The sequence below is a fragment of the Labrus mixtus genome, chromosome 7 (genome assembly GCF_963584025.1).
Source record: "Labrus mixtus chromosome 7, fLabMix1.1, whole genome shotgun sequence".
Classification (NCBI taxonomy): domain Eukaryota; kingdom Metazoa; phylum Chordata; class Actinopteri; order Labriformes; family Labridae; genus Labrus; species Labrus mixtus.
In genome coordinates this window covers 16,257,698-16,272,932 of record NC_083618.1, presented here as the reverse complement: position 1 = coordinate 16,272,932, position 15,235 = coordinate 16,257,698, and the positions used below count along the sequence as shown (strand labels likewise).

Below are 15,235 nucleotides of genomic sequence, written 5' to 3'. Positions count from 1 at the left end.
TACAATTGCCATCAGTAAAAATAAACCGCAGTTCCTTGAGTGTCCACTTGAGGCTAGCTGCAAAAGACCATTATCCCCATTAGGTCTCAAATTAAAAAGTCCAGTTTTTACAGCAGAAATAATCATGTTTACAGCCTGTTTCAAATAAACAAGTTTGGTCTCTAGCTAATTTCTTTATTCAAAAATACTGTATAGGGGTTCTCTAAAAAAAACATTAGTTCTGTTTATATTCAGGCTATGATTTATGCATATATTTGCATAATTAGGGGGATGACTGTTTTGACTGACGGGTTATAGCTGTTGGTCAGCATTTTTGTCACAGAGATGACATCCAGTTTTTATACAGTCGATGAGCGTTACTAAATACTTAGAGGGCCTAAAACTAAAAGCTGCCTTATCATACGTGTATTTCAAGAGCACACTGGTGGACAAATCATGTCAAAGTGCCCTCTAGAGGGCATGTGTCTTAGTGTGTCCTTTTTATTATTTTAGCCCCTGCCCCTCAAATTTCCTGAGTCCGCCAGTGCAAAAGCAGATATATAAAATAAATCAAAAAAATTTAATCATTCAGTTTACTTGTCATCATTTCAGGATAAAGAATATTGTTAAAAAAAAAAAAAATTCTTGATGATAAATTTCTCTCATTTTGCATTCAAAGTTGCAAATAAGTATCTTAAAGTAGCAAGGTTAGCATCGAGACAATCCCACAGAAATGATTAAATTCTTGTTGCATTTCAGACTGATTTTAGTTCCAGTGTCTCTTGCATTCTTCAAAAGAGTCTGAAGTCTCTGAAAAACTTCCCTGAGCCACACTGCACATGAACTCCTGACCTGTCTCATACTCAGGTAGAGCTGCAGCTTCAACTTCATGGCAAGTCAGCTCATCATTGAAAGAGTTATTCTGGTGCAACTTCACCCACTAAAGAAACCCAAGCCAAATAAAAGGATGGGTAACATTGAGTAAAATGCTTTTAACAGAGAACAAATATTTACTTGTAAACCACACGTTGACACCATGTGGCCTTCATCAGGATTTGTGTGGCAGCAGCTGGAACTCTGTGTGAACGATTTAGCCCGAGTTGATCCTTTGAATTGAATCCAAAGTTAGAATTCAATCTACTCTCTCTTTTTTCACCTGCTCCAAGCCTTTTAAGTCAATTTCTTTTAAACCAGGCAGATTGATTGAAAACACTTTGGAGTGACAGAAAGTATCATTACACAGAGGAGAGACAGAAAGGCAGAAAAAGCAAGAAAACGATCGAAAAGATTCTGCTGTTTTGATTCTAATGAATGCAGATGCACCTGACAAAAATAAATGTCCCTTGGGAAGAAAGAAACGTTTTGTCTCACAGACATAAATAGAGAGTGATACGGTTTTAAGACGGAACGATATATTTGATTTGAAATGTAAAATTACAAACAAGCACAAAGTATTCGGGATTCTGCAGGTACCTGAACACAGTTACTGATAAAAGAGGAAAAATACTTTAGCATAGAATACTATGTGTCAAACAAAATGGAGCTCACGACTGATAAACAGGACAGCATATTTTCCTCCCTCTAACTTATAGAGTTTGTTTTAACCAATCTTGGAATCTTTTTGCTATCCTCTGATAGTGAAAGGCTCTGGGAACAATGGAAAACATCTTGGTAATTCCAATGATACCACAGTACACTATCATTTCTTGGTTCATTACATCCCCAGGAGGAGCGCCTGTTCATCTGTTTCCGGTGAGTCTCAGTTTAACTGTGAATAGTAAGATACACAGAGGCCTCACACTGACTTACTGCAGCGATATGAACACATAAAAGAAACAGATCTTCTTGTGATTTACAAAACAGTTTTCCAAAATAATGCCATTTTATGCAGGATTGATAAAAAGTAAAATTTAAAACCTTATCAGGTCAATCCTCATGAGGAAAACAAAACAACTTTTAACATTTTCTTTTACCTTTTTGCCTCTACAGGACAGCTGAAGAGAGACAGGAACTGTCATCCCCCACTGAAAGAGTGGGGGATGACATGCAGCAAAGGTCAGAGCCAATGGAACAAGGACATATTTGTTGCTCAAATTAAAGTTTTAGACCTAAGCAAATCGTTTGCTGCTGATTAGTGATAGATAAAGCCGGGGTGTCCTTGCAGTGAATTGTGTTCCACCTGTCTTTGCCCTCCATATGGACTGTTAAACTGCATACACCAAAGCTTGCTGATACGTGATTGGTCAATACTATTCAGACTACTAATGGAAACCAGAACACTCAATTACAGATTTTACTTTTTAATGTAGTATCTGTAGATTGCCTTTACACAAACTAGATATTTGTTCAAAAGATACAGAAGTCAGTGTAACCCCCCTCCCTCCTTTGTAATTTAGTCTTCGAACCAACAGATAGTTGCAGAGTAAACTTTCAACATCTCAAAAATTAAATCTTAGTTAACCGACATGAAAATCATTAGTTGTAATAATGTTAATGGCTGTGTTAAGTAAAGAATTTCTCAAATGTATTGCAAAGTTACATTTACTGTATACTGGCAAAGCATGTGCGCAGCTTGGTTGCTATGGCGCTGGTTTTAAGAACATGGACCTCTTTCACCAACCAAATGCTCGGACTGTCTCTTACACAACATGCCAACATGTTGCGCTATGTTCCATTGAATCCTTTCCCAGTCTCATCTTCAGGCCTTTTTAAGCAGTGTTACATGCCATGTGCATGACAAGGCTCAATACCTCACTTCCTGACTAATGTTATTGTATTTTCATAACAAGACTTTAATCCCAAACATCTGGCCCACAACCTTGTTACACTAACACAACCATTTCTCCCTAACACTCTCTCCAACATGCATGTTATTGGAAGATCTAAGGTGCAGCGTGTGTGGGCGTTATTGCTCAAATAGAGCAGCTGGGCCGCTTAACAAACATCTGAAATGAGTGCGTACGACTCGTCCCATTTTTGTGGCTCCAGTTTGAGGTGATGGAGGGCAAAAAGAAAACCAGACGACTGCAGGGGTGATGAGAAAATAGTTATGTGTGTGTGGTTCTCAATCTGACTCATCCACACTTCAAGTCAAGACTTAAGAAGTGCTGAAATGGAGAAATGTATGTGAGGCACCATTATTTTACCTCTTAGTCAGTGAACGCTGTGGTTTCTCTTCAGGGATGTGGGCTCATGCCCTGTACTGCCCATGAGAGAGAGAGAGAGAGAGAGAGAGAGAGAGAGAGAGAGAGAGAGAGAGAGAGAGAGAGAGAGCCTTTACTTAACTTTTTATCAAACTAGTCTGTCTTCCGGCCACCATTTGCTCAATGCTCTCTCCAAACCACAACTTTTTATGTGTCTATAAAGATCAAAAGTGCATTATCAGCCTGCTCACATGGCACTTTGTCTTCCTTGTATGGCTAAAGAATCTTCTGTAGACATAACTGCACATGAAATCCCAGATGTTATCACAGATGATTATCCCATTCAGAGGCCTCAGAAACAGAAAACCCACAGTTTGAGTAACATAATTAATCCCTGTCATCAAATCCTCTAAAAAGAAGATGAAAAGGAAATATGTTGCTTTTAAATGTATAATTGATGAATGGAATTTAAACATGAAAAGGAATAGTTGTAAATAAAGAGTCTGCTTTATCAACTTTTGTAAGGCAACACCTCATTGGTGGATTTTTTTTTGGCAAAATGTATTTAAATGATTCAATGACTACTTTTGCTTTGAATTCTGTTAAACAGTGTAGCCTTTGTTTATTATTGTGCTCGAAAACTATTATTTATCATATTCATAAAACCTTATCCTTTAACATTTTACTACATTTTGTTGCTATGGACAGTTGTAAGCACTGAACAGAATGATAACATTTTATCAGCTGTTATGGTGAGCTTGTTTATTTAAACATCCAGCAGGCACAGAGACACATTCTCATCATATGAAGTTATGAATCTTACAAATGGAAGGAGAGTGAAATATTAACTTTCCTTTGAACTCTTGTTTTGGTCTCCACCAGGGGTAAAAGTCGTTTTAAAATTCTTGTGGGTACTACTACTGTACCACAACCTTCATGGCTTCATATTGTTCACCTTCGTGCATCCTTGGAAAAAACCCCTTTCAATCTTAAAAGCTGTGTGGAGTGAGTAGAAACAGATTAGAAACACCTTTATGTATCGCTAACTATTTGTTTGAATGGTTAAGGTGTTAACTTTAACAGGCATATATGAAAACTGACAAAACGTTCAAAATCTTCACAACTTGTTTGGTTTTATTTATTTATTTATAACAGCTCAATTTAACACCTGAACAGTGCAGCGTGCTGGCGGAAGCTCGTGCTCACGTTAACTAGCAGTAATAAAAGGCAGCTGGTGTCCAGCACGGATCAAAACACAACACAGAGGGTTCAGATGCAATTCAGAATGACTTAGGAGCAATTAATAAGGAGACAGATGTGTTATCTTACTGAGAGTGCGACCAGGACGGGGTTTGAATCTGAGTACTGTTAGGCAGCTGCTCTACCCTCTTAACTGCATACGGCCACTGAATCTGTTAGTGGTACCCAGTACAGGACCGTACTGGCTTACTTTCACCCCTGGTCTCCACTACTCCACTGTGTTTGGTGATAGCAGGTTTTAAAGACTTTTTGCTGTGAACAGCTAAACCAGGGAAGACAACGACATGAGAGTTATGAGAGTGACTCAGAAAAATATGGACTGGAAAATCAAAACAGAGAGCCAATAGATGCTATACATCTCACACAACATGACAAAAAACAAAAAACCCTCAGAGCATCCTCTCTTTGATGAACTGTTTTTCATACATAAGGATAATGGCTTAAGATATGGCATCTAGTATTACTTGGCTGATCGGTAAAGGTTGTTCTCCTCAACCGCAGCGGCACTCCAACCAAAAGTCAAACTAATCTTTTGTTTCATTGTTTTTTTTTTTTTTTTTTGCACATTAACAACTTTTTAAAGAAAAGTATTCATACTATTTTGGGCGCAGTGCATCACAGATGAAACCGTTTTCTAAGGATCCGGCCGTGTGTGAGACAAAGTTAAATTGGTATTGAGACATTCACATTGTGTTTAATGGAGTCATACTGAGAAATTCTCCATCACCTGATGTTTCGTGTTGAGTCTGAGGGGAATTTCACATGTGAAAAAAATGTTTCTAGGTTGATAAGAATTGCAGCCACTTTAAACATTTAATATTTGTAGCAGAAAAGAATACAACGAAAAACAAACAGGAAATAGACAAAATTTGTCAACCACATGTGGTACCTGGTTTTCAAGCTGACAGTGTATATATGCAGGATTACGTCAAAATCGACAGGTGTGAAACCACCAGTGTGCTTTGTGTCTCACATGGGAAGTCCAATGTGTTGACATTGGTGTGCTTTAGAGGTTAAGTGTGTAGTTATGGGCTGCGACCAACATTTCTTTAAAAGAACATTTTGTTCCCAAAGTAAGGAAATCCCTACGCACAGTGTTGTTGTGATGAAAAGTTAATAATATGCGACATGTTAAATTAAGAGATCTGCTAAAGCTGACTTTTTGCAGCATCAATTCTGTACAATTCAAATCATTTGTTGACTTGATGTTCACATGATCGTCAGGGTATATTGTTTTTTCTACCAATTCCTTTTTTTGCACAACTGTCAGCATAAAAAAAGAAACCCTAACTGATTCTGAACACAAAGCGAAACCCAGTTCTTGTTAAAACCACCCACATTTCCTGATGCTTGTTGCTCCACCGCAGCACCAGAGTTGCAACTGAAACATTTTGCCAGTTTGCTACATACGCTTTGTCTGTGAAAAGCTTGGTGTGTGCAGACCTTCAGTTCACCTATGGAAGCGTTGACCTTTCTCCCTGCACCACTCAAAGGACAGAGAAGCGTTTTAAGCTAGTTGATAGCCTCACGTTGTCAGATTAATGTTCACACTCACTATAAAAACCAGCGATTGTGCATTACAAAAACAAGCAAATGAAGAGCAGTTTTCCTTGTTCATTTCTTTCTGACAGGCTGGATTTTTTTTGTCAAGCTGGTTGATGGTGGGAAGTTTCCAGGGTCGGCTTCGTGACTAGCAAAGGAACACTTGAGGTTGACCTCATATTCATCATCAACCAACATGCTCAGACCGTCAAACATGCAGGGTTCTAGTTTTGATAATCAGCCGAACATTGTGCATGAACAGGTTTTGAAGGATGCTTGACATTTGTTGCATCATTACTGAACCCTAAATAAAGAAAATAATTAGTTTACTGACCCAGAAACTCAATGATAGATTGTTATGGATGGACAAAACTCATTCTTTTACTTATCATGTGTAAACCTCAGACCTCACCAAACATGTTTGTCCAGTAAGAAACTCAAAACAATGCAGATGTGAAACATTTAGATTAGACATTGGTTTGTATGGAAGCTGGGTAAATGAATTGAACTGAATGAATGTGAAAAAATACATGAAATAGATTGGGATCTCGTGCCAAATGCATATCAATAAATTGGTTACTTTTTGGATTCAGTAATTTTATAGTGGTGCTGCATCACCTTCATTTTCCACTCTTCTAGATAGATCCCACACTGACCTCGTCTTTGTCAACCCGCCTGCTGTTCCTGTTGTCATCCATTTTGTTGCTGCAGTGCTCTTTTCACATCTATGGAAACCAACAGGAGCGCTGTGTTCACCTCTCCTCATCGGCCCCCTCCACCATAAATTGCAGCTTTTCATTCTCTGTTGGCCTCATGACTTTGACTTTGAGACAAGGGACGGGATTAAGGATGCTGACAGGAGTGTCAAATTGATACTGTCTTCTTGCAGTATTTACTACAGTATTACTGCACACAATAACTGCCTGCATGTTTGTGGATGTCAGGAATAAAAAAAAAAGTCTAAAATAAGAAGGAATAAAAGAGCATATTGTTAGCATGTTTGCAGAAATATTACAAGAGAGAAGAGGCAACACCCGAACACAAAAAAAAGCAGACAAAAAAAGCAGATTTTTATGACTGTATGTACACAAAAGGCACAGAGGCACAAAGCTGTGCGGCTGCACCCAAAAACCTCTTTTATCTGACATTGCATTAAGAATGTATGACTGTGATTTTCATATAATGTGTCATATCACAAAGTGGCAGGTTTTCCAATTGTCCAATAATGATCTATTTGCCAATTCAATAGTATTGAGGAAGAGACGGCAGGCAGACGTAAAATGAATAAAACATTGAATGGCGGGATCGTGACAGTTCCATTTCAATCTCTCCTTCTCTCTCTCTCTCTCTCTCTCTCTCCCTCTCTCTCTCTCTGAAAGTCTCGGAGAAGACTTGTGTGCAATTGGGGTAAAATCAGTACTTGGACGGTTGCCTGAGTTTGTGTGCACATTGCATTTCTCTGTTCTCTTTATCTCACACTAGACGCCTACGATGCACCACTTTCACAAGCAAAAGCAAACGTCTTCTCGCATCTGCTCTCCTCTTTGTTAATATAGTTTGCTGGCAATGTTATACACTGTATCCAAGGCTAATTAGCTAACTCCAACGGAGCCCTGGGCTAAATATAAATATGGGCTACAAACGTGACCCTTCTGATTGTAAAAATACTGTTAGGTTCAGTACGATGGGGGTGTCAGCAGAACTGATCGTGTCTTTACAAAAAAAAAGGACATGAACACATGCTCACTTTTAAACTTTTTTTTATTATGCAGGTTTGAAATAAAAGAAGCATTGTGACACAAACAGATGCTGCTGGCAAGGGGAAAAAGGAGCAGCATCCAAAATGTAAAAAAAAAAAAAAGGAAAGGAAAGAAAAGTTGTGGTCATCATCATTTTTTATCAAACCAGAGAGGAAAGAAACAATAAAACAAAAAATAAAAATACACCTCCATTGTAAGAAGCAAAATGTGATCCAATTTCTCTCATAAATAAGAAAACCTGTCAAATGGCTGATGGGCAACTAGCGAAGAAAAAAAAAACAATATGTTGATAACCATTTAAAATATTTACCATTACTGGCTTTACAAATAAAATAACTACAATTGGCAGGTTTTTCTTTTTTTTTTTTTTTTACACAACTTTAAATGTTATAGTTCTGTAACAACTAAAACTGAAATGCTGCTACAGTAAAGAGATAAATACAGATGTCTTTGTCAGCAAAATGCATTTCTGTTAATCACACAAAAAAGTTAAAAAGATGAGAGCAACACAACCAAACACCAACTAGAAACTTATAAAAATCACTATAATGTGGATGTGATGGCTCCATTCACATATTTAATTACTTCACTTCTGCATGTCCAGGAGACAGAAATTGACGTTATGGTCAGACAAAATAAGAAAAAAGGGGGGAGGAGGTGGGTGAGGGGTAGGGTGGGGAGAGGGAGGGAGTGGGGCATTTTGAGGCAATATCTTTTTCTTTTTTTTCAACCTGCAGCATTATCTCTCATTTTATATCACCACGTTTCTTTCTCTCGTTCTATATTTTTTTCCCCCTCATCTTTCACCTGGCTCTTTCCATTTAATGATCTGCAGGACACATATTGTGTATTCAGTTTTAGATTGAACTTTATTGGGAAAAAAAACACACCAGTGAGCACAGATTTAATGCAAGAACGAGAGTGTGAAATACTCCTCTGAAATCCAGCTGCACAGGGCTGTTAAAATTCACGAGAAAGACTCGAACGCTGAGACACTCCTGCACGCTCGTGTGTGTCCGTGCACGCACACACATACACACTCAGCTGCACACGTCAATGAATGGGGTACATTCGAACGTCCAGACACCCACACACCCACACATGCACTCTCACACACACACACACACACACACACACACACCCAGAATGACTTACATGTAATATTAAACAAGAAACAAATCTATCTGGACTTCCAATTCCCAATTTGATCCCATAAAAGTGATATTTACAATCACACTGTGACAGCTCAGCAGACCCCGACAGGTCTAAAATATTTAAAAAAAAGATTCTTTTTGTTTTCTTTTTTTTTTCTCATCCCAAACCCAAGCCTTTTGTATTCATTTGCAGGCCCTTAAGCAAAGCTACCATAACATCTAAGCCTGCGCGGAACCTACTCGTAGTTCATATTTTTTTTTCGACAGTACAGGGCCAAAAAAAAAAGAAATGGAACAATTTAGCAAGCCAGAAATAAATACAACAACAACAACAACAACAAAAAAGGGAATGGAAATGATTAAAGAAGAGGAAGAGCATTTTGTTTCTTCTCATTCTAATTAAAGCTGGATGGGGCCCCTGAGGGGACTTTGATGGTGACACAAAAGAGGACAGCTCTTCGGTCCTGCCTGTATTAAAAGAGGGCAGAAAAACACAACTAAAGAGAGGAGGAAGGAGAGGCTAGGGGGGGAGAGGGAAGGGGTCGAGGGTTCATAAGTGCTTGGCAAATTTTTAAACAGCAAGAGGACTGCTAATACATTAAGTGGTACAGACAGCAGTCATCTAGTCAAAAAGAAAAAAACTCTGCTCACAAGTTCTTCTAGAAACTGAGAGAAACCAAAAGTACACAGACAAAGAAAGGTGGTGGTGTGTGTGTGTGTGTGTGTGTGTTTGCATGTGTTTGTCAGTGTATGTTAGGTGTGAACTGTATGTAATTGTGTGCATCAGAAGAAGGTTGAGGGGGAAATGGGTGAGGGGGAATCGGGGGCAGGTTGGGATGGGGGGGGGGGGGGGGGGGGGGGGTGAGAGTAGACTCCTCTGTGTCGTATTTGTCGACAGAGCATGATCTTCAGTTTTCAGGTGAGGTAGAGGGGCTTGTCCCTGCCAATCATGCTGCCACTGGAGAAGAGAAACATAAACAGAAGCACAGGCTGGATTTTAGACAAAGATAAGGTAAACCAAAGAAGCATGCACACACAAAAATACAGGAAAGAAAATAGTAAATTTCCCTCTGATTGCAGATATTTTGTATTTCCTGATGGCCGCAATTAGAGCTGAAACACCCATTTTCTTAACGTCTCCTTTGCTCTAATCAAACACCAAATATAAAGATAATACTTCACAACACTTAGGCATCAAAACAGTGTACATGTAGTCTCCCCTCCAGTGCTGCAGGACTTTCAACAACATCAGTAAAAAAAACTTGTGTGTTAGGAACATCTGTTTTTTTTTGTTACTGCTGTCTGACAAACACATGACAAGCTCTATTATCTCACCATTACCTCTGCAGCTGTCTCCCCTGTCTCACCAGAACAGAGCTGACAATTTTCAACACTTATATTGTGAAAGCAGCCAGAGACACGTCTGACACGACTATATATGCTTATTTGGGAGGGAGTTCTGCTTTAAGATTGGACTGTATTTATCAGACAATTTCAACCTCAAACACTTAAATTAAAGGTCGACATGGAGTCACACAGTCTCGGTATTTTTTTTCTTAACTTTCTAACAAAATATTTTTATTTTACTCTGAGTCAATTCTATGGTCTTATTGGACGATTTTAAATAACATGGAGGCAGGCATTTCTAACTGAAGATGTCCTGCCTGATATATTTATGATTGCAGTCAATTCTGACAAGTATTTGTTGGTTTCATTTATTACTTCTTGTGTTTTTTCATGTATTAAAGTCATGTCTATTGTATCATGTTTTTTATGTATGGTTACTCATTGTTTGTCATCTGTGCTGCTGCCTGTCTTGGCCAGGACACTCTAGTGGCCATTCAAGGAAAAGCAGTTTTTGTTCACTTCAAAATTTGCTGCTGAAATGGTTGAACTTGTTTTTTCTGACAATGACTATCTGATTTGATGAGTTACAGTAACAAAGGGCGTTTCAGACAACAGACTGTGGGAAGCAAATAAAACAGTGCCCTCCGTCCTTACTGACCTGCAGTGGTTGCCACACTCCCGATTGCAGTATTCACCATCCCAGTCATGGCTTTGAGCCACTCCGGGGCCTGGACCCGGGCCAGATGCTCCTGGAGACTGGGAACCCCCAATGCTCTTCTGATACTCTGACTGAAGGTGGGAAAATCCCTGGAGAAAGAAAGAAAGAAAATTAAGCTTATACCTTATTGTACGAACCATTCAACAGCAGCAGATGTGTCTCAGTTTGTTGCTTTACCTGCTGCCCATGAGGGGGGGAGTGAAGAGAGGCCTGAAGCCCCATCTGGTGAGAGATGATTGGCTGGGACTGGACTTGCTGCATGCGGATAGGCTGGTTGAGGAGCGAGCTCTGATGCAGGGAGAGCTGCTGGTGGGGGTGCAGAGGGGGGCTAATCTGGAAGGAGGATGGGGGAGAGGCACTAATGCTGGGCAGCATCTGTGATTGGCTGAGCGTCTGTGACAGTGTGTGGCGAGGGGCGTGTCCCGCGTAGCTCTGCAGGTCAGTGAGTGGGAAGGCCCCGGGCCCCAGGTAGGGCGACGATGGCTGGGGGGGAGGTGGCACGCTGTACAGGGGCGGGTTGGCTGACATCATGTGGGGAGAGGCCTGGCTTGTCTGGACATTTTTTGTCTCCACGGGGTCATTATATGTCTAAAAGGAGAGAGAGGAGAATCAACAGTTACACTCAGTATAACAAACTCTACAGCCTAAAAGTAGGATTCAACTTTGTGAAAACATTGTGGCTTTTGTTTTTGAAATGAAAGATTTCTGTGTCTCAGCTTTAGTTTTACCTCAAAATAAAGACGTTTTAGATTATCTGGCTGACCTGTTTGCTTGTCTACAACCATATTTATGACTGACTGTGGAGGACTTGAGCCCAAGACTAATTTTCCCAAGGATATAACAAAGTTTAGCCGACAATATTGTATCAGCCTACGGTATGGAAAGGTGTCATATCGTATTGTATCACATGGTATTGTATCGTACCGTATCATACTGTACTGTATCTTGGTTTACAAATTCTGTTTGAAGAGCAGTGATTTATCTAATAAGTACAAATGACTTGCTCCTCTCTTAGGGGCATTGTGGTAATTAAGCTCTTGTAGTTTTGCGCTGCTCTCCCATAGCAGCAAGAAAATATCTCAACAATATTACTCCACCTAAATCGCTTATAATGCATATTATGTCAGCATCTGTTTTTTTTAATTTAAATCTACTAATGATGTATGAAACTGATAGTTTGTCCAATTTAAAGGTGCACTCTGTCGATTTGATAGTGAAATTTGAAAGTTGGAGAAGTGAAACAATTCTACGCTATATTTTCTGAACTAAATACACAAACTTTACTCAAAGAAAGAATGGGTCCCTGGAACACTGTTTGGAGCTAAAAAGCTACCAGAAGAGTTACGGTTTCACTGTTGCGTGCCCTCCACCATAACTTCTCGGATAGCATTTTATCTTCAAACGGTGTTCCAGGGACCACATTTTCCTCTGAGGACAGTTTGTGTTTAGTGTTATGAACATAAACCACAGAATCTGTACATTTCTCCAACTTTCACATTTCTCTACCAAAACTCCATAGTGCACCTTTAATGACACAAATACTGTTTTTCAATGGATAAGATCATGCAGATAACAGCTGATGGAGCTCAGGGTATCTAAAATACAAAACCATCCCATAATTCTTTCACCACCTCAAACCAACAACTGCAGCTGTCATCTGCAAATAATTCCAAGGTAGATCCTTATTTAAATAACTTTAATAAATAAATGAGGAGTGACATAGCACCCCGCCATGAAACTTTGATATTGTAAGCTGAATAAGCTGCAAATGAATTGCCCTTAATGGGATCAATAAAGTAGTCTGAACCAGACTGAAGGGAAAATGTGCTTGGAAATGTTTGCCTAGTACCAATTCTATACTATTCATTACCTTAAGTACCAATAGAACATTTAGCAATTGTGGCTAATGTTGATAAAGGTCACCCCTGTGTTACTCTTTTTCTTCTTTATGTAGCCCACACAAACACAATTACACACATGCACACTCAAACACACATACACACACACACACACATTTATTCTGCAGATATTTCTTCCCCCTCTCTCTTTTCATGGGATGGTGTTTTTATGAAATACACCCAGTGTTTCTCATTAGCTGTCAGAGCGGTGGGAGTGATGTGTGGTGGTCTGCTATTTAGTAATAGCTCACATCCATCCATCTGAACCCCTGAAATAATCAATGGGATGGGAAAGAGGGATGGATAAAAGAGAGGGACAGGTACATTTGCAGGGTCAAGTGGAAAATGAAATACTGAAGAAACAGGGTGTAGGCAGAGGGAGAGGATGGGTGTGATTTGTGGATCTTTACTTTATCATGAGGAACTATTTTAGGGTTTTTTTTTGCAGTAAAGTGATTTTAAATCGGTTGTATTTTCAAAAATAATGTTTGTAAGGGTTTAAGATGTAATACATTTCTTAAAACCTTGCATCATAGTTTGACTTTTTTTCTGACCAGATTCTGTACTTTGGGAGTGTTTGGATTCAAATGTACACAAGAGGAAGTGCAATGGCATATAGTGGGAAGCAATCAGACTTTTGTGTTTTGCTTCTTCTCCCAAACAAACCGACGTGCGTCAGAAAACAAAAAGGCAACAGGTGCACACTGAAGATGTGAATCCTTCAAATGATCGTCCAATTACCTCCAATTCCACCCACCCCAATCCACTTTGAAAAGACTCCTTCATTGGTAATTAAAAAAAGAGAGTCGTGTTGAATCATGAGATTCAGCCCTGCATTCAGATTGCCTGGTCCTGAATGAGTGTGGGGGTGTAGGGGTTCGGGTTAGAGGGGGGGGGTTGTAGGTTCTATTTTTGCCAGTCAGTTTTCTTGACTGGCAATCCACCAGCATATAGTATCAATCAAGCCTCTGCATAGGAGCTCTGACATGAATGTGTAATTGCAGCAGAGACAAGAGATGAGAATAGTCTTTTTAGTTGAAAGTATGCCACAGTGAAGAGGCTGATGAATTAACTATTCATGCCTTAATCAAGGTGCTTGTTTTCGGCCCATGAGCGTGAGAGGAAGTGTGGTGCTGTGCGGGGGGAGGGGAGGGGAGGAAGGAGGACTGGGGGAGGTGGAGGAAGAGAAGGGGTGAAGAGGAGGAGCTTGGCATATGCTAATGCAATTTAGACCAGTGTTCGGAAACAATACAAAAAACAGTGAAATGAAATACCAGCAGATTGAAACACTGCCGTTTGTGATTGTACAAAAAGTGCAGATGTAAGAAAAATGGTACTTAAATAATATGTGCTTGGTTTATAGACAGAAAGGGGTTAATGGTAAAGTGTTAAACCGCAGGAGCAAGTGATAGTGAAACTCAGCTAACACATTAGTGGTCCATCAGGAAGGACACACTCACCAGGAGGACGGCAAATGACATACATAATGTCCACTTCTACACCCACACACAATTGTGTACTGTTAGTTTCTCATTTCTCCCCAGGTTCCAAATGGGGTGTGTTTGAGGCCTAATTCTCACTGTTCTCCTCTGAGCACACACTCACACACACACACGCACATACACACACTCACACACGCACGCACGCACACACACACACAAGTATGCACAAACACGCTAACCCTTCCTTGCAGCGAGCGGACCCTTTCCTCGGAATAAAAGTGAGAGGAATTCTGTCTAATTTATCATCCCTTATATCGCTGCTGACCCATGTATATCAAAGACGTGACCCCCGTGGTTACCTTGGAAACCAGACTGGCTCTGTAGGCGGCCAGGGCTTTCAGGTACTCCTTCTTAGCAGCCTCTGTTTTCCTCTTGTAGCTCTGCAGGAGCAAACACAACAACAACAACGATTGATTACAAGGTGATGCCAAAGGCTAAAATGACCCTTTGGTCCACTCTGACTGATGTGGATGAGATTTCTGGAGTTGTGGTGTGATTGTGTGACCTGGAGGTGCTCTGTGGAAGAAGAAAAAAACACATAGAAGATGCATTGCACAGTTATCAAGGGAGGAGATTTGACCATCTGCATGATGTTGCTGCATCTAAATCATTTAATTCTTCAAAATATCCAGAGTGAAGTGCCAACAAAGCTTGTGCGCAGACACGTTAAAATGGAGTTTGAAATAATTCAGAGCAAAAATAAGAAGCTGTTTGTGATTTTTCAGTCTCTTTCTCTATTGGGGCTGTTGCTCATCCCTTAATCAGAGCTGATGTCCCTGCAAATCATTCAGACGAGAAAGAGAAGAAGAAGGAAAAAAAAAAAAGGATTCAAAACAGCATTAGCAAAGAGGCAATCTCCAGCCTTCTGAATGAACCTCAAATGATGCGTTAAGACAGGGAATTCTAGTTAATGTCATCACATGTCACTCACG

General features: G+C 39.9%; 1 protein-coding gene across 5 annotated transcripts in view; it reads right to left on the bottom strand.

The window, feature by feature from the left end:
• Positions 1–7,667: 7,667 nt before the first annotated feature.
• Positions 7,668–15,235, bottom strand: part of tox2 (TOX high mobility group box family member 2) — a 128,429-nt gene continuing 120,861 nt past the window's right edge. For all 5 annotated transcript variants that reach the window (XM_061043289.1, XM_061043288.1, XM_061043286.1 and 2 more), the window contains 4 exons: positions 14,603–14,683; positions 11,081–11,491; positions 10,844–10,992; positions 7,668–9,796 (listed from right to left, as the gene is read on the bottom strand). In XM_061043289.1, the coding sequence (XP_060899272.1) occupies positions 9,754–9,796; positions 10,844–10,992; positions 11,081–11,491; positions 14,603–14,683 (684 nt within the window). In that variant the 3' untranslated portion in view covers positions 7,668–9,753. The remainder of the gene's footprint in view (positions 9,797–10,843; positions 10,993–11,080; positions 11,492–14,602; positions 14,684–15,235) is intronic.